This window comes from Diabrotica undecimpunctata, chromosome 6 (genome assembly GCF_040954645.1).
Source record: "Diabrotica undecimpunctata isolate CICGRU chromosome 6, icDiaUnde3, whole genome shotgun sequence".
Taxonomy (NCBI): Eukaryota; Metazoa; Arthropoda; class Insecta; order Coleoptera; family Chrysomelidae; genus Diabrotica; species Diabrotica undecimpunctata.
In genome coordinates, this window is record NC_092808.1 from 100091175 (window position 1) to 100114064 (window position 22890).

The 22890-nt window shown below is 32.3% G+C and overlaps 2 protein-coding genes across 2 annotated transcripts in view; one reads left to right on the plus strand and one right to left on the minus strand.

Moving 5' to 3' along the window:
* Window positions 1-7386, plus strand: part of Gnpat (dihydroxyacetone phosphate acyltransferase) — a 69786-nt gene extending 62400 nt beyond the window's left edge. The window contains exons 10-11 of the mRNA XM_072534993.1: window positions 6272-6333; window positions 7221-7386. Of these exons, the coding sequence (XP_072391094.1) occupies window positions 6272-6333; window positions 7221-7294 (136 nt within the window). The 3' untranslated portion in view covers window positions 7295-7386. The remainder of the gene's footprint in view (window positions 1-6271; window positions 6334-7220) is intronic.
* On the minus strand, window positions 7206-22624 carry LOC140443639 (uncharacterized). The gene is made up of 5 exons (XM_072534994.1): window positions 22414-22624; window positions 19810-20238; window positions 17424-17755; window positions 10119-10378; window positions 7206-7495 (listed from the first exon to the last, which is right to left on the minus strand). The coding sequence occupies exons 1-4, from the start codon at window positions 22597-22599 to the stop codon at window positions 10159-10161; spliced, it is 1167 nt and encodes a 388-aa protein (XP_072391095.1). The 5' UTR covers window positions 22600-22624; the 3' UTR covers window positions 7206-7495; window positions 10119-10158.
* Between the last annotated feature and the right edge of the window lie 266 nt (window positions 22625-22890).

The following is a 22890-nucleotide window of genomic DNA, read 5'->3' on the forward strand; positions in this document are numbered from 1 at the left end:
CATCTGCGTCAAATTATATTTATGCGCATCATTGATTGGATATCTATTTAGCGTATTCTAAACTCCGACCAATTATATATCCGCAAGTAGAATTCGCTTTAATATGCAAATACCCGTGAACGAAATATAATTTTCTAAGTTCTATGTATAATAATCACAGACTCACGTTTTTTTCTGTCACTTCTAGCTTAATGCGTTAGAGAGAATTCGATAAACTGTGACGCACTGAAAGAAGGGTTTGGGATGAACTATACTTTATTACTTTGTTATGAGCACCAATTCAATGGACTGCCGGAGTGATGACGTAGATTTTATTGACATCTGTCAGTTTCACTTTCCAAACAAACCTTGCTTAGTGTGGATAATTTGTATTTTTCGTTGTTTTTCCATTTTTTTACAGAATCTTTCCGCTTTTTGCAATATCTAAGTATTCTAATAGTTACTACAACAATTTTACAAGGTTGTGTAAATAATAAAGCATGTTGCTTTATAAAAATAGCAATACATTGTATGTATCAATAAAGTAAGGTTAGAATTTCTTTAATTTTGACTTTTAAACTATATTTCATAGAAATAGAACACTGAATTATGATGCGTGCATGAGGTATTATCGTATAAAACACTATACTTAAAAGAAAAAGCAGCAGAGGAAGCAAAATGTTAACTTTATAGAAATTAAAAAGTCTTGAGATTGGGCATTTCAACTTTTGTTTGTAAAGTAATAATAACAATAATGGCCGCCGTGACGTCACACTTTGGCTGTCCATGTCCATACTTCCCCGAAACATCTGCAGGTCATAAAGCACATTTTCATTTCTCTAAAAATTTCTATTGTCCACCCACTTCTTGTCTGTTAGTATGTACATTTTTAAAAACAGTTAATTTAGAATTCACCCAGAGGCCTACCTGTTTGCAAGTGAATCATGACATTGTTAAATTTGAAGAGAAAGGATTTAACGTTAAAAGAAAAAGTTAATAATTGAATACGCGAAATAATCCAAGTGTAGGCAAACCGAAATTGCTAGAAAGTTTGGAATTTCACAAACTTTGAAAAAATCAACACAGTTTCATCAACGCATGACGAGCTAATTCAAAATTGGACCAAAAACGAAAACGCAGTGGAAATGATTTGGACGTAGAACAGACAATAAATGTAATTACTATTTAAATGGGAATTAGCCACAATTAAAGGTTAAAGTACGTTTATTGACGTTTCAATTTCCACGTCAATAAACGTCCTTTAACCTTTAATTGTGGCTTATTCCCATTTAAATAGTAATTACTTTAACACGCCACAAGAAAACAGCTTCAGAACAATATTAAGAGACAACAAACGAGTGGTTTACTGAGAAGAGGACCCGAAATGTTCCTATGAGAGGTCCAGTTTTAAAAGAAAAAGCTGAAGAAATAGCCGATGGGTAATGCGAACTCAAAGCGACAAATGGATGTTTCTGCATATGGAAAAATCGTTCATAAGTTTCCTTTAAAAAAATTGTTGAATAAGTAAAAAATAACAATGTATCTGCTGCAAATACATGGATAACGGATGTGTTAACTTCCTAACATCCAATTGCAGTAATCCAGTCTTGCATCAAAATCTCTCTCATGTAAAGCTTGGTGGAGAACTACATGATAAGGATGCAGTCTAAAAAACGGAACAACAAATATTGGTGAAAAAGAAACCACTATATTTACTAAAACTCAAAAATCTTGAAAAATCGACAATTGTTTCACAAGATAAATCGTGCATAAGTATTTTTAAGAAACGGATAAAAGGATAAAATCGCCGTGTTGCCGTTTTTATCGGAATATTAAAATAACGGTTGAATCTAAAGTTTAAAGGGAATTCCAAGTTTCTGACCTAAACGTTCACTTTATAATATGAAAAACCAACCTGTTATAAATTAAAATATTTTAAAAAAATATTTTAAAATAGTTTTGGGTATGTTTAATTCTATAGAGATTTGCCGAATACTTATATGTGGATTCGGTTGAATTAAAGCAAGAACATTGATTGAATTTTCTTCGGTCATACCTCTACTACGTCGTTTAAAACAAGGACGATAAAAACTACCAGTTTCTCTTAATCTTCTTGCCTTTCTTTCAAATACTTCTTTGCCATAATGTCTCCTTAATTACTATTTAACTGGGAATAAGCCACAATTAAAGGTTAAAATACGTTTATTGACGTTTCAATTTCCACTTCGGAAAAAAATTTTTCCGAAGTGGAAATTGAAACGTCAATAAACGTATTTTAACCTTTAATTGTGGCTTATTCCCAGTTAAATAGTAATTAATTTAAAATGCCACAAGAAAATAGCTTCAGAACAATATAATGTCTCCTGTCAGGATATCTTACAGAATATATACGTGAGGCAATAGCGGCATTTTGGTGACATTCGAAATAAACTCCAATCATATCATACATTTCTGCATTTGATATACTCATCACGAATTATTAGTACTGATAAAATTAATTACTAATATTACCAATATTAATATCTATTGAAAAAAGTGCAATCTTCAATTCGAATTATAATATAACACTTCTTAACAATGTTTTGACTGCTGTCAATAAATAAACAATATGAACTGCCCATCAAATTCATTGTCGTAGCCTACTTAGTTTCGAAAAAACTATCTTTAATCATATGAAATAACAATGGTCAAAATAGGTATCAACATTAAGATTCTTCTGCTATAAAAAAATTTCTCAATCTCAAAATACAAACACTAATGTTTGTATTTTGGGAACGATTTCCGAAGTGGAAATTGAAACGTCAATAAACGTACTTTAACCTTTAATTGTGGCTTATTCCCATTTAAATAGTAAATAGATAACAGTAGACAAAAAACATATGGGTTCAAATAAACTTGTACTTAACGGTGTACTCGTTAAACAGGTAGAACATAAAAATACCTTGTGAGCTGGCTCAACAGTACAAATGACTGACGAGGAAATTCTTTCCAGAATTGAGATATCTCACAAATATGTGAGATACTTGAGGCCCTGGAAAATGATATTATACAACAGAATTATCTCTATGCACAGTCTCAAAAGAAGGCTTCAATCTTATATTTGGTTAGTCGTGTTATACTGAACATGTACTTTAAAAATAATAACAATGAAGAGGTTGGAAACATTTGAGCTGTCGATTTGAACTATCGTCGACTTCTGAACACATTTTGGACGACACAATATTAACGAAGAGCTAATTTTAATGAGTACAGAGGAGCTACTTAATACAAATAATTAAAAAAAGAGAATACTGTGGTCATATCGTCAGAGGATCTAAATACCAACTACTACCACTCATTAGTCGTGAAAACGCGATGTACAACGATGCATTAGACGTAGAAAGCTATCATAGTGGTTCCGTAACATAAAACTCGACGGGTCTTCAGGTGGAAGGTATGTTTCGAGCGACTGGTGATAGAGAAAGGTTTTATGATGTTGATATTCTTGTTTTTCCTCTTTATAAGCAATTCTGCTTATTCATTGGTAGATTAATATCTCTATGGAAGGTTGTCACTCCATCTTGAAATCAAGCAAAAAGTTATTTTGATGACTATTACGTTAATAAGTATTACGCTGCACAAGATTTTCGGCCACACTAACGGTAGGGTAAAATTTATCGCAAAAAATCGTGCCCTCATCATAAGAAGGGGTGATTGGGATGTTTATTACAACTTCTGCGTATCCCATTCCATTACTTACATCTGATTTGTGCCGCCTATTTTTTTTGTATTGCCAAGGTCTACCTACCCAGTTTACAGTAATACTGGGAACTTTTTTGTACTCGATCTACGATGGGTCGTAACTTATTCGCCCTGTTAAGGATGCGTGGCGGTGCGTGGTGAGTTGTCTATGTCCTACATTAAAGCTTACAGAATGCAACAACAGTATTAAAATTCTCTGACGTGCGTAAAATTCATTCGCTTCAGTATGCCATAAGTTGATTATAAAATGAATATAATATATATAAATGTTGATTATAAAATTATAAATTGAAGGAAAACGATAAAAGATAATATTATTTGACATTTTACAGATTTTTAAATGTAAAGCTAAAACAACATAATTTTTTTTTTGCTTTAGCTTTTAGTTTTTAATACAAATAAAAATAACGTACTGGGGCCTGATGATGGGGCAAATATTGTAAGCCTTGAAACTGGTAGCCCAAAATTTACCAACTTTTTTAATAAAAACTACCTAAGATTGTGAGTATTGACTCATTTCCCATATATTAGTATTATGAACTCACATTGGCAATCTTTTCATCATTTATTTCTTCAAACATCCATTTTTTTTTCATCCAATTTCCATCTTTTTCTGTCATATGCAGTTGCCTCTTCTAAGTCTTTTGCCGCCTACGATATTGCTTCATCAATATCGTTGCGCCAACTTCTCCGTGGTCGTCCTCTCTTTCTTCTTTCAGGAGGGATCCATTCCAGTACTCTTCTAGGCCATCTGTACTCTGGCATTCTTTTAACATGTCCGAACCAGATTAATTGTTTTCTTTCTATGTCATCATTGATATTTCGCTCCATTTTCATTTCGTTTCTTATTTGTTCGTTTCTAACTCTCTCCAGCTTCGATCTACCGCAGCCTCGTCTCAGATAATCCATTTCTGTCGTCATAAGTTTGTTTCTATTAGCTTTGGTGGCGTCCCATACTTCCGAACCGTAAAGTGTAATACTTTGGACTATACTACCGTAAATGTGTTTTTTGGTTTCCCGTCGGATTGTTTTTTGCCAGAAAAGAGAGTTTAAGGCACGGGGCGCTGCTCTGCCCTTGTTTATTCTTTCCCTGATTTCATCTGCGCTATTTCCCTTATTGTTGAAAATGACCCCCAAATATTTGCAGGATTGCACGCCTTTGATTTTGTCGTCTTCCAAGACTAGATCACATATTTCATCTGTTCCCACTGAGAGATATTCACATTTTGTCATATTCGTGTTTAGACCTGCCACCTCATATTCTTCTTGCAGTTTTCTTTCCATATAGCTAAGATCGTAGCTGTCTTCGGCAATTACTACCTGGTCATCCGCAAAGAAAAGTGTATATAGCTTGTTTTCTTCCACCGTTATTCCCATGTTTCTAAATTTTTTTACCCATTTCACTAAGGATCTGTCCAAATAGATTTTAAATAAGGTGGGTGACAGACAGCAGCCTTGTCTTAGTCCCTTTGTTATTTGAAAAGGAGAGGTGATTTCTTGTCCCATTTTAATTCTTGCAAAGTTTTGTTCGTAATAATTTTGAGTGGCGTTAATAAGAATTGGGTTTATTTTCAAGTTACCCATTTCTATCCATAGTTGGGAGATCGGTACACTGTCATATGCTTTTTCCAAATTTATTAAAGCTATATGGGTTTCTCTATTTCTCTGCACTCGTTTTTCCATTGCAATTTTTAATGTGAAAATATTATCCATAGTGGAGCGTCCGACCCTAAATCCCGCTTGTTTTTCGGGTTGTTTGTCTTTAATATCATTTTCTATCAGGTTTCGTAGTACTTTTGAGTATAGTCGGCCTCTACTAGCAATCACTGCGATCCCTATATAGTTTTTAGGATGCATCTTTGTGCCTTTCTTGTGTATTGGAGAGATATACGATTGTCTCCATTCCTCTGGAACTTCTTCTCCGTTTAAACATCTTTCGAATAATTTTCGGATCATTTCAAACAGTTTTGATGATCCATACCTAATTAACTCTGGATGTATTCCGCCTGGGCCTGGAGATTTTTTTAATTTCATTCCTTTAACTGCTTCTTTCACTTGTTCTATTGATACTTCGATTCTTCCTTCTACTTCCACTTGTTCATTTGTCTGTTTAAACCTTTCTCTTCTCTCTGTTAATAAGTTCTCAAAATGCTCTAGCCATGTGTTTTCTGGTATTCTATTTATTATGACTTGGTTTTTTTTTTAAATATTTATTACTTTTTAAATAAGGATTCCAAAAATAATAAAACTTACTGACCCACTGAGTAAACATTAATACCTGTTTTTCTAGCGAAACCAAAGTGGGTCGAATACTAGAAATAACATTTTATGACCAGGTGTAAAAGCTTTCAAAAACGGAAATTTTCCATTGGTTTTAATTTGAGACGAGGTATATCGGACGCAAACGTGATATCTTTTCGTATTTTTAGTTATTAATTGTAACAAAGAATAAAAAAAATTTGATGGAAGTTAAGAATTTAACCGTGTATATAGTGACTACATCATTTATTAATATACGGGAAATACATCTGATATTTACATTTTTTTTAAGGGACAACAAGAATATTTATGAAATCAACAAAGCGAAGCTAAGCGTACTTAAAAATAATTTTGGTATGTATATTTCTATAATTATAAATTTAGCTTATTTAGTTTTTTCGATTGATCATCTTTTTTTTTAACAATCTGAAAGTAAATTTTTAGAAAAATTGGCGCACAGTATTCACCTGCAACTTAATTTTTTTTTTACCGTTATATTTTTTTTCAACTAATTGGAAATACGATATTTGTTTTAAGTTTGAAAACTCGGAAGACAAAATGGTCACAATTTGTCTTCGTGATATTAAATTTTATGATGAGTTACGTGGCTAATAAGAATATTTTACTGTGCATATTTTGAAGTGGCCGAAAAATAAACAACCTACATTTGGCAGATGACACAGCCCTTCTTGCAAATAGTCAAGAAAAATTAAATAATCTTATATGACTCGTTGAAAACAAAAGTCAAATATTTGGTCTGCAGGTAAGCATATCAAAGACAAAGATCATTATAGTGGTTAGATTACATATCAATCATCCACACATAGCCACGATTGGCCGGTTTTAGGTTGTGAGCTCATACATATCTGACTCAGAAAATGGAGATGATGTATTTGATGACATTTTATGTAGAACATGACATCAAACACTGCTGGACATAGGCCTCCGCAGAACTGGTACTACTATACACAGGCCTCCAATGAAAAATATTTATAATAACAGGTAATGAAAGCAAAAATCTAAAGAGATGAGTGGTTTGGGAACGCGAGTAAACGACCGTCATTGTTTTATCCGAGTTGCCACATACCGTGATTTTAGTTATTTCTGTTATATAGTAACAATGTTACTCTGCCACATATTTTGTTAGACATTTCGCGTCATGAGTTGTATTGATATTGATAGACATATAATTTTATTGAAAGTTGTGCATGTAATAAATAATTAACTTTTTTTTATTTCAGAAAAATTTATTCCCCAGAATATCTTAAACAGAAGTTATACAGTAGTTCGAGATCAATTACAAAATAAGTTGTAATTTATTATTTTAATAAATACTGCCAAATTAGGTATTTGTATATTTTGTATGTGCAATAAATGCTCTAAAAATAATAAACAAATTTTCTTCTATTTGTCTATGTTCCAATCCTTTAAAGTTGTACATCCTTGTTCCTTGTCTTCAACTTGCTTTTTATTTAATAGGAAACTTTACTCAATATGCCGATCTTCGAAAATTGGCCTAAAACAAAAACATGAATAAAAATTGTAACAACAATAAAATGAATGGAAAGATAAAGTGTATACGGACTAAAACTACTAGTTTACCTTATTCCGAAATAGATAAGGTTATATAAAAATGGTTTCGCTAATCTAGTTCACCTAAGGCAAGTTTGCGAAGTAAAAAAACCTACCAATCTCCGCCGTAGCCGGGCGCAAACACCGTTGAGAAAGCAATGGGTTAGGTCGTCGGGTTAGCCCCCCGGTACTAACAAAAATATAAGCTAACAATCACAATATCGGGACGGAAACGAATTCAGCAGCGAAAACGGACAATAAATTTAGGATGTTGGAATGTACAGAATATAAACAACAAATACCAATAAACATTTAAGTACGGAATCTTACTGAATTAAAGAAAAAGGGTCAAGGAAATGAAATAATAAAAGAATATGTCCATTACTACAGCGGAGTAAATAAAGACCAAAGAGCAAAAGGGGTGTGTAGTGTAACAGTTCAAAAAAAATCTATGAAATTTTAATTCACGTAGTTCAAATTCATTTTAATTCAGAAAGCAATAACTTTTATTCGACCCTGTATAAGGTTGGAGCTGGAAAAAAAAGGTCAAATTCAAATTCATACCTTTGCCTTTGTCGTTTTTGTACCTCATAAAAGGAGTGTAGTTTATTTGAGCATTTTTTTGATGAACAAAAATATCTTTGTGTTAGTGACAGTATGGTTTTAGTTGCAGCCAACAAAACTGATTCCCCCAGTGCGACAGAGAAAACTAACGTAAAGCAGTCCCTGCATCTCCCTCTAATTTACCAGGTTTATCGATCACGTCACCTAAATAACTAATGAGAAGGTCACGTGATCGATAAATCCGGCTCATTAGACAGAGATGCAGGGACTGCTTTGCTTAGTTTTCTCCGTTGCACTGGGGGAACGGGCTGGTATTGCAACGATTAGTCTATCTTGTATTATATATTTTTAAAAATAATTATCTAAGCCAGGTACTTCCCTGACATACAAAATGCCTTACGTATGACTTGCTCAGGTTGTAAAAACCCTTCGTTGAATCTTAATGCATTGTTAAAATAACCTTCATTATTGAAACGGGTAAGAAAGGTAAAACACAACAACAATACACCATGCTTTTTGCAACATTTATTATGCCTTATTAAGTATGTACATCAACTTCAGAAAACAGTCATTGTTGTTCAAAATGAGAATCACCATTCCTAATGCACGTATTTGTCCTGCATCGTATTTCTGATGTGGTTACTTTTAACCTCAGTTCTGCCCTTATAATGTCAGCTGCTTCGATAATCCTTTCTATTAAATGAGCTCTAGTTCGGATTGGAACTTGATAAATAAGTTCTTTGAATCTGCCCGAGATGTGGTAACACACGGTGTTAAATCGGGCGATCTAGCAGGCCACAAAATCGGTCCAATTCGTCCAATCCATTTATTGGGATAGTGATTGTTGAACCAAGCCGTAACAGTACATGCACAATGTGCAGGGCATCCATCATGTTGGTACAGCATTCTTCGTCTGAGAAAAGATGTTTCTTTCGGTAGATGGGGATTGTCATGTACCTAGTAATGCAGGTCGTGAAAATTTGTTATTCCTTCTCTATTAAAACTGGATTCATCAGTCTATAAAAATACTTTTAAGAAAATTACCATCGTTGATGTCTGCATCTAACAAAAAGCGGCAAAAATTTATCCTTCTAATTGGATCATCGTCTTGAAGACCTTGTATTGGCGTATAATGATAAGGGTAGCGTCCATCGTTGTGCACTACCGACCAGACCTTCCATTGCGAGACATTTAACTGTCGAGCAACCTTTCTGACGCTTATAGTAGGATCATTCGTAACAGCTTGCAAAATTTGGGCGTCTACACCAGGACCGTAACGTCCAGAATTAATACCGGAAACAGGATTGTTAACACTAATTTCAATAATTCGTCGATATGTGTTAATAAAGACACTTACATAGGGAAGTCGCCAGTTAGGGTAACGGCGTTGATATTTTCGACGTGCTGCAGATGCATTTCCATCACTCCAGCCATAGAGAAACAGAATGTCTGCGTACTTTGCATTCGAAAACGAAGCCATCACAACTAATCCATAAATCACGTTATGCAGATACACAGTCTGGTTGTTCACTCAAACAAAGTTCAAAATCGTAATGCACAAAAAACTCACAAGAAACTCCAAACACAATTCGGATGTCAAAACAGTAAAACGCACCTTTCATACGCATAAAATAACCATGTTTATAAACCAAAATAAACCACTTCATAGCAGGTAGATTGTTTGTTAGCATAGCAGGTAGATTGTTTTTTGTTTGTTATGCGTTCGGAGAATGACGATAGCTGATGAAAATTTTATGCGAAGAGTCAGTGTTGTAGGTTTACATTTTTATTCCATTCGTAAAACAGGGAGGTAGTACGCCTATATCATTATTAAACGTGAAATAGACGGTTGTCGAATATTGACAAATTTAACTTTATTTCGGAAACCTTAACAATTTGAGCGATACATTACCAAAAAATTTTGCAAATGGCGTCCCCTATTATTCCTTAAAAAATTTCCATCGACCTACCAAACACCCTGAATGTCTATGATTTTAACTTACCAGTCTAACTAATAAAACTCAAAACATCAATGTTTGTATTCTACGTCCTATGAGTCTTAAAATGTCTAACCAAATGTGCTTTCTGCGAGAATCGTTTATTACAAACGTCACACAGGAAAGCTTTTTCACCCGTGTGCACTAGCATGTGTTGGTAGAGTTGTCCTTTTGTAGAAAATGCTTTCGCACATTGATCACAGTGATAATTCTTTTCGCCAGTATGAATTTTTGTGTGGGTATTAAGATTACTTGAACTGGCAAACCTGCAACAAAAAAAAAACATGTATTATAATAAAAATTGTTGTAAGTTAAAATATTCACATTATTATTAGATTATAAACTACAATATCGAAACATAGCAGAACGAAGTAGCAAATACGACGGAATAGTAAATACATACAAGAGACTCGTATGTTTTAGATCAGGAGTGGCCAACCTTTCTTGAGAGTGTGCCACTATCTGTTTATGTAAATTTATTTGTGCTACCAAAAATTTTCTAGCAAAAACTTCAATAGGTGGAATATGTACGAAATAACACAAAATATATGCAGATACAAATTTGGGGTTTATTACTTCCTTAGATTATACTTCCTTGGGCTTCCTTGGAATCTGTTTTGTTGTAGTGGGAACACTCTGCTGGGCATGGTCTTCTAGAGATAATCAACGTTCCTGTGGCTAACTCCGGCCCGATGCTTAATCTTGAAATCGTATTCTTGGAGTCGTTTAATCTATCTGGCTATCTTTGACCATCTAGATTCTTAAACCGCTGGTGTGTTTCTTGATTTGTGTTGTACCTATGAACTTCGCACGTGTCCCATTTCGCCACAATTTCAGCACATTATGGTTTTCGTTTTCTTGTATGCAATGCCTTTCATCTGATTAACAAGGATCATATTTGTCTTCATCTTCTTTCTCTTTTACAGTTGTAACTTTACTGTACCCACCAGAGGCCTGCGTAGCTGATTCATATTCAAGGGTGGCGGACAAGAGATCGACCAGCGACTTGTTACGAGCTAATCGCAGTGTACTAACTTGGCAATATCTACGTCATATTTATGAAAAACGTCATCTAGCTTTTGTCTTCGATTTGTGAACCGTCACTGGTAACGTGCTTCAAGTGTTCGTGACCATACCGCATCTTTCTCCTCTACAGCTACGGTCTAAAGCACATCCAAGACATCTCCTTGCTGTTAGTGATCGTATCCTCCTGTCTGCTGCCCCTGTTTCCTCCATCTTTTTTTCAATCTCTTTTTTTTTTTCAAAAGACGAAATATCGGCTGCAACTGTTTTACAACGAAGATATGTGATCGCCAAAAGAAGAAATCTCATAAATGACTTTACTTTTTAAAGAAACAATGTTCGTAGAAACTTTAGAAATATCACAAGAAACTTTGCTTTCCAATGATGTGATATCACCAGAAACTTTTGAAATCGACGCAATAACTTGCAGTATACTTGTCTTCAAATACATACGTTTCTGTATTAAAATCCTCTTCCTCCAGGACATTCTTCAGCCGTTATAGTAATTCAGCCTTTTTCCCGACAGAATTTAATTCTTTATCTTCCAGTTCCCATCGTAAATCTGTTACTTTTAAATCACGTCTCGCTTAAATGTATTTTTTTTAATGGAACACTCTGATTTTTTTCAAGGTTGGTAGTGTTATACGGGGTAGTTTAAAAGATAATTACGTTTTTTTATTAATTTCATAGGAAAATTAACACCCTGTAGAACTGTAGAGATGTGATATCAAAAAATATATTTACTTATGTTCAAAAGATTTTTAATATAATATACTATTGTCTAAAATATGTCGTCTGGCGTTTTTGTTTAATATGTCGATTGAACAGGAATATTTTCCAGATATTTTAAAAGTGGCAACAATTTCTCCAATACATAAAAAAGATAAAAAAAATGACATTCAAAACTACAGGCCTATCAGCCTGTTAAATAGTATTGCTAAGATTTTTGAAAGTATTCTTTATGATAATATATATGAGCATGTTAAGAGTAAAATCAGCAAATTCCAGCATGGTTTTGTAAGAGACAAATCAACAGTAACCAATCTCTGTGTTCTCTCTGAACATATTGCTAAGGCTATTGAAGCAGAGGAACAGTTGGACGTTCTGTATACTGATTGCGAAAAAGCATTCGATAAGGTAAATCACTGTTATCTTTTAAATAAACTGGTACAGTTTGGTTTCTCAAGAAAAGCTTTTAATTTATTAAAATCTTACTTCTCAGATAGAAAGAATATAGTAAAAGTAGGTAATTGCTTTTCACACCAATATGTGTAATCCTCAGGAGCCCCACGGGGGAGCAAACTAGGACCATTGCTCTTTATTTTATTTATTAACGACTTGCCAGACTGTATTAAATCTTGTAACTTAATGTATGCCGGTTGATTTTAAACTTTTTAAAACAATCTCTAATAAGAAAGAAGCAGTCAAATTGCAAGATGATCTAAGATCAGTTATTCAATGGTTTAACGATTCAAAAATGACTCTTAATGTTAAAACGTGTGCAGTAGTTTCATATACGCGAAAACTCAATAGTGTTATTGAAGATTATTATATTAATGATGATCAAGTTGAGAGAGCGAGTGTTATGAAGGATCTTGGAGTTAAATTCCAAATCAACATTAAGTTCAATATACACTTTTATGAAATAACTAACAGAGCTTATCGTGCTTTGGGTTCTGTCAGTAGAAATAGCAAACATTTCAGAATAAGCACAATTATAAAACTCTATAGTGCCCTGATGAGACCACATATGGAATATGCTTCAATCAACTGGTCTCCTACTACATTTTCAAACTCAGAAATGATTGAAAAAGTGCAAAAACATTTTTTAAGATTTCTATACGTAAGGAAAAATTAGAAATTCCATATGTGTTCTCATACAGGGTACTGTTAGACTCATTTCAATTGCAGTCACTTGCCACTAGAAGAAACAGTCATTATGTTCATATACTTCAGTTTTAACAGTATAAGTACACAAACTGTGGTTTAATTGAGTTTATTTACTTTAGAGTACCCAAGAGTAGGTTAAGGATAAATAACCTAGATCTATTTTTTACAAATTACTATAGAAACATATCACCAATAAACAATATGTTAAAAATTTGTAATGAAGTATTTAATAGACTGACTCATGTGGATATATTTAATGTAAAAAGCTGTGAACTTAAGACATTGCTTGCTCATCAGCACTACGTTTAGTGGATTTATTGTATTTTTTTCTTATTGTATTATTAATGTTCGTTTTTTTAATTCATTTATTGTATTTTTTTTTGTCTTAAAGACTTTACATGTAATTACTATTAGTCTATAGTGTTTGTAAGGTGTCTATATAAATAAATAAATAAAATTATTAATATAGCGAAAATTTAATTTTTGTATAAAGGGTTGGTCAAAACTTGAAATGAATATTTTCTGAATTTTCTTAAATGGAACATCCTGTATTTTGATGAATATGATTTTTTTAAGGAGGGACGTATTGATATAGCTTTTGTGGCAGGAGAGTGTAACAAAAGTAACAACAAAAAGTATGCTACTAACAACAAAAATTTATCAAGCAACTCCCAGGTAGATGACAGCCAAGAAGAAAAGCTTTTCAAATAATTTAATCAAACAAAAGCTATTGTAAATGAAGAAAATGAATTAAATGCAATCCTCAATATCACTGAGAATCCGCATATTAGTACAAGGGAAATTGCACAAGCTTTTGAAATTAGTAGTCGTAGTGTACATTAAAGTACCACATTTGTAGCAAGTGACTCATGTTTTAATGATTTTTTATAGGCCAGTAAAATTGGTCGTTTACCCTTTAGAAAAATATATTTTTGTACAGATATTTTCCAACAAAAGGACAAAATTTAATTATTATTTAATAAACAAATTAGTGGTTTATTGCACAATTTGTTTATTCTCTTAAAAATTGACAAACACCTTCTTCTTTTGACCGTTCAAAGAATATACGTTCATATAGAAGAGATCTCATTTTATATGAAATACATTTCAATAATTTGATTGGTCTATTTTTAAACTGTTCAAATGTTTTGACAAAGATTTGGTTTCTAGGGAAAATCTAACGTTCTCAGCGTGTATGATTCAACTTAAAATTATGTGCAATGATGTAGTTTATATATTTCTCCAACGGTAGATAATGTCTGAGATGAACAACGTTGTTGCAAATTAAGGCGATGTAACTCGCAACAGCGCCGTTGTTCGGGTAGCTATTTTATTGTCTGTTATCTGTAAGTCAGTTTAATAAGCGAATTGACAGAGGTTTAATAAAGCAGAGAACAGAATTGTTTGTAGTATTATTAGTGGCAGGAGCTTTTACGTTTACTTTTTGTGAATTCTGAGTAATTTAGTTTAATTCAATTTAGTGACAAATAATAAATATGACTAACAGTAGTAATAGTGAACCGTACATCAAAAAGAAACGTCACAATTTATCACCGGAAGAAAAATCTGATCGAAAATGTGTTTGAAGGACTTATAGCCAGAGAACAAAATATGAATGTAAGCGATGTAGTTACACTATGTAGTATTTTGACAAAAGTTTCCGAAGCTAGTGTGTACAGAGTAATTAAAACAGTCGATAAAACAAGCGATAATAATAGTTTGAAGGTTAAGAAAAGAAGAAGGAAACAAATAAAATTGGATGATGCAACCTAACAGGACATTCGTCATGCAGTACATGAATTTTATTTCAAAAAGGAATAACCAACTCTAAAAAAATTGCTTCTTTTCTTCAATCTAATGAAAATATTCCAAAAATATCATGACGTGTTTTGTTACGCACTTTACGTGATAGGCACCTATTTAAACAGAAAGGGGAATAGTACCCTTATTGAAAAAGAAGAAATCATTTTATGGCACAGAAAGTATCTGAAACAAACAACAGAATTTCAAAGAGATTGAACAAAACATATACAGATGAAACATGCTTAAATGAAGGACATACTATGACAAAAATTTGGCAGGATTTAAATGTAAAAAATAAACGACAAGCGTTCCTAGATGGTTTGTCGACAGATTTAAAAGCCCCATCTGGAAAGGGAAAACACCTTATTATTAGCCATATTGGTAGCAACTCAGGATTTGTTGGAGGTTTAAATGCATTTGTTTTTAAAAAGACTGGAGATAACCATGAGGAAATGAATGCATCATGAAAAATGGTTTTCAGATATTTTGTTAAAAATCGAACCAGGATCTGTTATTGTTATGGATAACGCTCCATATCACTGCCAGCGTGTAGAACAGTTCTTCAAGTTCCGCTCCTATCGGAGATTGGAAATCATTAGATTTCCAATGGCAAAACAGTTACCAACCACTAAATGGAGAAAAGCTGAGATTGCGGATTAGCTTACTAAAAAAAATATATTAAATTCAATGAACCACTTTTGAAAATCCAGTTACTAAACGTAGCACGGTGTTATAAAGATAAATATATTAAATATGTAGTAATGAAATGACGCGAGAACGACGAGTAATTGTAGTTCGATTGCCGCCATATTGCCGAGCTAAACCCGATAGAACTTATGTGTGCTCAAATAATAATGAAGTAGCAAGGAACAATGATATTTTCAAATTTAATGACGTTAAAAATCTGCTTAATTGGGCCGTTAGCAATGTGACCTCACAGTCGTGGATAAAAAGTATCGAAAGAAGAGCAGAATATGTGGAACTTTGATAACTTCATTGAAATTACCATGGAACCAGTAGTTGTGGATCTAGGCGAAGATTATATTATATATAATTAGTTTTTATTTGAACATTATTTTATATTTTATGAAAATAAATATTCAGTTAAGATGAACCATTTAAAACTAGTACTGTTTCGCACCAAGAATTGTTTAAGTAATTCAGTTTTACCTGTGCTAAAAGTTACTAGACGTTACCCTTTTTCCAATCACATGTCATTAAATCTCATTTGACATAGGAATTAGACTTAATCCTTGAATCAGTCATAAGTTTGTTAATTTAAACGGATAAAGGGTTTTTCCAAAAAAATATATTTAACAAGGATTAGTTTTATTCATCTAAGGCATCTATAAAATAAGGAAATAATTTTTTTGACGATCAATTCGTTCTAAAGTCCTGATTATTTTTTTAATAATAACTGCACGTCTATGACTCGTCGATTTCCTTTCCCTTCAAACCCGCAAAGGTCTACATTGAAAATATGAGTCACTTGCTACAATTGTGGTACTATGGTATAGGAAGAATTAAAAAAAGAACAACTGTAGTTTAGAATTAAAAAGAGAATAACTGTAATAATAGTAGAATTTTGTCAGTGGACGCAGGAACAATTTATTTCAAAATTATGCATATTTCTTGGAATACGTTTTATTTGGAGACGAAGCTACTTTCCCCAAGAATTCGATATCAAAAGTTACCAAGTTTTTACCGTCGAGTTCATTTAAATTTTATTTTAAAAAATTAGTTCGCGCGCGTAACTGACATTTAAAGATGAAGGTCGCTTCAAGTGTTGTTTCTGAGTCTTTCTCAATTTGATGTTCCAAAGTTGACATCAGCTAAATTCAGCTTGTTCGTATGATCTTTAGAGAACAAATCTCTGACGAGTGGACTAATAAAATATATCTACAATGTTTATGTGGAGCTCAAAGGAGTAAGCTTAAGAACATGAGAAAATATAGTGTTAACACTAACAATGGCGTCATACTACAAAAACCTCCACTGCTTTTCAAGAGAAGTGATTTGATACAGGCTGTTAAGCGCACTGCTTCTATCAAGAGTACTGCCGAAAAGAAAATTGCAAAAACGAGCAAACCTGCAACTTCCCCACCAATTCCCCAGATTTTTGTGTAATGGGGATGATAACAGTGATTCCCAAGAACTACCCGGAAAAAATTATATACAAGAATAAAATAGGGCCCATAATTATTGCCTTAATAAAACTGATCCATGAATCTCCATGTGCTCTACGATATGAAGGATATCGACTGAGTAGTAGTGCTGACCAAGATTTCTTTAACATCACAAAAGGCTGTCTTGAAAAAGAAAACAGAGTAGAAAGACGGGAAATTCTTTGAATCAATTCATGTCATTTTCTAAACCCATAAAATATACATCGGTCCTATTTATACCAAGATCCAGAAATATGTTATATTAAAATCAATATAATAAAAATACATAAGTGAATGCTAAAGTACCGTAATGGTTGAAATCAGTGTGCTATGTGCTACGTTATGGTAATAATGATAAATATGCAGTTCAAATTGGAAACCAAAAAAAAAACTATTAATACACAGTTACCAAATAGACATATATATATACCTCTTAGGACAATATGTGCATCCATATGGCCTCTCTGATGTATGAATGGCTATTGTATGTTTTGTTAATTGCTGGGCAGTAGCAAATGCTTTATTGCAGGCAGCACATATATGATTCTTTTCTCCTGTATGCGTTCTCATATGCGTGTGAAGATGACCCCCATTAATAAACCTCTTTTCACAAATGTGACAAACATATGGTCTTTCACCAGTGTGTATACGGATATGGTGCACCAATCCAGGTTTCGTTCTAAAAACTTTACCACATGTGTTGCATTGATGTTGCTTTGGTTTTTTAACTTTTTTAGTATTAACTGAAATAATATCCTCTAGCTGCAACACAGTAAAAATTGAAATTATTAAAGATTTTAAAAACACAAGCAAGTAAATTACTTATTTTTGTGCCTAACACGTTCATACCAATTTAACAATATCCAATATTTAATGAAAAACAAATTATGTCTTTAACTATACTGACAGGTAAAAATATTGCATACTTTATCATCATCACTATTTTTTCTTTATTTTTTGTCTTTGAAATGTTATGTATTTTTTTATTCCTGAATGTATTATGATAAAATGTTTTGTGTATATTAAAATTTATTATAGATAAAAGATTGCTTAGACATAGTCTTAATAACCGAAGAACTAATAATGTCACAAACTAACAAGCCTTGCGTGGTATGCAAAGTGTGCTTTGACAACTTAATTATTCTTCTTTTGTTTCTTGGTATTGAAACGTCAATTAAAATATGTCAGCTGAAGAGTTTTACTTTTTGATTCTGCAGTTATCTTGCTGATATGCCACATTTAAACCAGTTAGTGTGTGTTAAAATTATGACTTTAACCAATAAGGGTTACAGACAAGAAGATATTGCGGGGAGACTGCGTATCCATCAATTGACTATTTCGCATATAGTAAAGCGATACAATGAAACTGGAGAATACAAACGGTGACCTGGTCAAGGTAGAAAAATATATACAACTCCAAGAGATGACCAATATTTGAGAGTTCAATCACTGAGAAATCACATACTTACAGCTCCCAATCTCAAAAATGAATTACTGATCACAAGAAAAGTTAATCTAAGTGTCAAAACAGTGAAGAGGAGACTTGAAAGATTGGTTTAAATCCAAAATGGTCTGCCAGTGTTCCACATCACAAAACCCAACAGTTGCAATTTGCAAGAGCCCATGTTAACTGGAACGAATATCAATGGGAAATAGTTCTTTTCACAAATGAAACAAGGATACAATAATTATGGAAGCCAGGTGGATGTGGTCGAGTATACAAAAGGGCTAAGGAACATTTCGCAGAATGTAATCTTTTACACAATATTAGCTTTGGTGGCGGTTCCATTATGCTATGGGGTGGCATTATTTGGAAGAGTCGTACTAAGCATATTGAGGTGAATATTTAAACGAATGCTGACTGGTACATACGAAAAATCCTCGAAGAGCATGTTTTTCCTTCAGTGGGTATGTGGGTGTGTGTGGGTGTGTTTTTCAACTGCTGCACCTTCATCCAACTGAGGACCTGTACTGTTTAAGAAGAATACTCAACATTGAATCAGTGTATACTATGCAAGTTTGTGTTTTGATATATAAATATAAGCTTTATCAAAAAGTACATACAAATATTACTTAACACTGACGGAAGATGAACAAGAACAACCATACCAGGCAAAGTGGTATTTTTCATGCAGGAAGAATGTTTACTTCAAGTGCACAAAAAAACATATACTCAGATGGCCAACCAACCAACCAAATTTATTTCTGTCACACTGAACGAGATAAAAGACATAACAGCATGTGTACAATTTCAATTACCTTCGGAAGGTAAAAGCCTCATCAGCTGGTGCAAAAAAACACAAATTATGGGATGTAAATTCCCATAAGTATGGGGCAGCACAGAGACAACCAAATGAGGTGAGCACCTATTAGAATATTTGTCTTCTTGTAACATAGTATGCCTTCATGCAATTATTTTGAAAGTTACACAAGTATATATATTTTTTTTAATAATGATTAAGATCGTTTAATAAATATATATGTTGTAAATTATTAACGAGTGACAACAAAGCTACCACTGACTCCTTCTGTTCTTTAAATTTAATAATATATTCTGATTTATTGTTATTAAAAAAACTCTATTCTAATATTTAGGAAGATATCTAGAAAAATAGCTGATTTATGAACGAAGTTAAATTTTAATTTTACAAATTTAACACTCTGTAGCTCAGAAACAGACAATCATAAACATTGATTGTTAAGTAAAATATTATTTTTGGCATCTAAACATATAGGTGCACTTTGGCTTATTCTTTACTACTCCTCTTCCATACTAGAATGTAATAATAGAATAAAAAAACATTTCAAAAACCTACCTTGATATCCTCTTGTTTGATTTCATTAAAATCAGGTTTCAGCTCCAATAAATTAGTTTTATGGATATCATACATTGATGTATCAACTTCTGTACCTATCTCTACTGTTTGTAATATTTGTGTATCTGAGGATTCAATCAATGTATTATGTATTTCCCCCACATAAAGATTATTTTGTGTTTCAATATGAGTTATATTATTTGTTCCTCCATCATTGTTTTCTCTAAAGGTGTCTCCAGTGTGATTATCTTTTTTCATTTCTATAAAACCAGTAAAATCTGGAGTTGGGGGAAGATTGTGAAAATGTTCAAAACACTGCCGTAATTTTGCATCAGATGATTCACATTGTTTTTTAAACTGGAATGCTATGTTAAGCTTTGACAAACACTTCTGGCATATGTAAGGGGGTAATCCATCACCTTGTAAAACCTAAAAAAATAATTTAACTCTTAAAATCTAAAATCTTATCCAGGATATTAAAAAATTATAAAATAAACAACTCAAACAAATATGAGGAAAACATGTCACTGTAGTATAACATCTGTGTGTAAAAATTAGGGTAAAATCTATAACAACTTTTTTAATTGTTTTAAGTATGTATAAAACAAGTTTTCATCAAAGTTCATAACTAAATTTAAAGCTAATCCTGTGAAACCTGGTACATTAATAGTTTTATTCTGCATATGGTATAAATTAAAATAACAGAACTGCTAATGCTTTTACCAGGAATATTCTGTTGCAAAATAGTTTAAATATAAAGTGTATATCATTATACTCTCCTTAAGTGTTGATTCTAATAAAAATGTTCTTTGTATACATGTTTGATAAATTCGCAAACACCCAATATAATATGTGATAATAACACTAGTTGCCTTTACTCAATAATTAACTGGTTTATGCAGATTCAGGTTTCACTGTCAGTAATTAGCTTTGATTTATGGTGTCAAATAGTGTTTGAGCCTTTGATTTCAATTAGCTTCAAAAATACTTTAATTTTTATTTTAACATATGAGTGGAATACTATATAGAGTTCCACGTTAAGAAAATAACATTGCGGCGATAGGGCCATGTATTTCTTATGGACGATAGAAGCGCAGCGATGCCACGATGAACATAAGCACGATTCAGGGTTGTATAATTTGTATTTTCGTTTTCACAGACATAATTTAAATAATTGTCTTTTAATGTAATTGACCAAAAGTGTCCATTCGAAACAAGAGATGAAAAGTAGGGAAAACGATTTTAATTAAATAAATAGTATTTACAAAAGATAATTTTATTTTATCTTATTTTAATTATAGTAACGACAGTTTATTTGTTTTCCGGTAAGAATATCATATACCATGAATCATAGAAATCAGTAGAAAATATTGCTTAGTTAAATCATGCACTTTGCCGGCTATTAAAGATTTAAAAGCAAATAAACGGACCGCTTGGAATGCATATATCTAATTACTAATTACAACTTAAAATAATACGGTGTGCGTATGTCAGCGATTTTATGTTGTTCTCTGAGACTACATAATGATAATAAGGCTTTGTGGTTCTTCAGTTGTTATTCTGACTTTACAGTTAAATGTTAATTGAAAATGGAAATTCGAAAAATATATCGACAATCTAGTAAACCACATGCCTGAGAGTTTTGGCAACACTGATCTCCATAAGCCTAATGTTATTTTCTTAATGTGAAACGCTATATAGAATACAATCAGTTATTTAAAATTAAAAGCTGGTACATTGGAAGTATTTTCTGTATTTTTTTAAACAGGCTGACTTAAACAGGCAAACTTAAATTGATTGATACATTTATTTGATTTTGCAAAGAATGTTTGTATCATTCTGTTATTTAAGAAACTTTTCATTCTCCATGCATTTTTAATGTAATCATATCTGTACTTGTATTTATTATCAATGTATTTGCTAAGGTACAAATGAAACATTGGCAGATTACTTCTGTGGATTTTATTAATTCAGAAATGTATTCAAACAAACTTTATGATGTATTAATTAGAGAAATAAACACCTTAAGACAAGATGCAAATATGTATCTATAAAATAACAAATGAACCAATCTTTATTAAGTATACCTATGGCTTAGATAAGACCCAATACATCCTAAAGTTAAAAGAATAACCACTAGCAGACAGAATTATGTGAAGAATAATAGGAAAAGACTAATGGTTTGAGAGAGCATAAAAAATGTAAGACTGAATGACAAAATAAAATACAAATGCAATTTGGAAAAAGAGAAATATTTTCAGACCTTAAAAATAGAATAGGTATGCCAACTTATACAATATAACAATACCTAATGATAATAATAGAAATCTAACTTTAAAGAAACAGACTTAGATTAGTAAACTCTTCAAGAGAAAAGAAGACAGCAGGAAGATCATTTTTAAATAACTTTTGGTCCCTTTAAATTTAGACTAAATAAATAACATTGATTGTAGTACCTAATCTTAATTGAAAACTTGACAAAAGAGAAATAATAATTTTGGTTTAATACATGGAGTAAAATAATAGGTTTATGTAGATTTTATTAAACAAGATGTTCACATTTCACAATAATAGATCATAGATCTAAGAGTTGTATGGCATTACCTGAACTGCAGCACAAGCCATAATTAAGATTGAAAAATGCGCTGGTTTTACAGGATCAAAAATTGGCATAAGTTTCGGACCTTTTTCCAGGCATATCCTACATATGTTATTAATATTCATTGACAAATAATAATTTAAAAGATCATTTGAATGTTGGATATTTTTGTTATTATTGAAAGCCGCCATGTTTTGTTTACTATTTGGATAACATTGTCACCGAACAACATTGTGCATTAATTTGACATCTTTGACTTTGACATTAACTAAATGAGTAACTGTTATGTTACAAAATCACAAGTTATAGAACAATCCCTAGATAATATTGTCAATTGTACTTCTCAATAAAAATTGTAAAATTAATTTATGAATAAAATATGTGCATAAACTAAATTGTTGTTTACAATTATATTAAAAAAATGAACAATTACAATGTTCAAAAGTTCAAATGTTAATGTAGAACAGTAGTGTAGAGGTGGG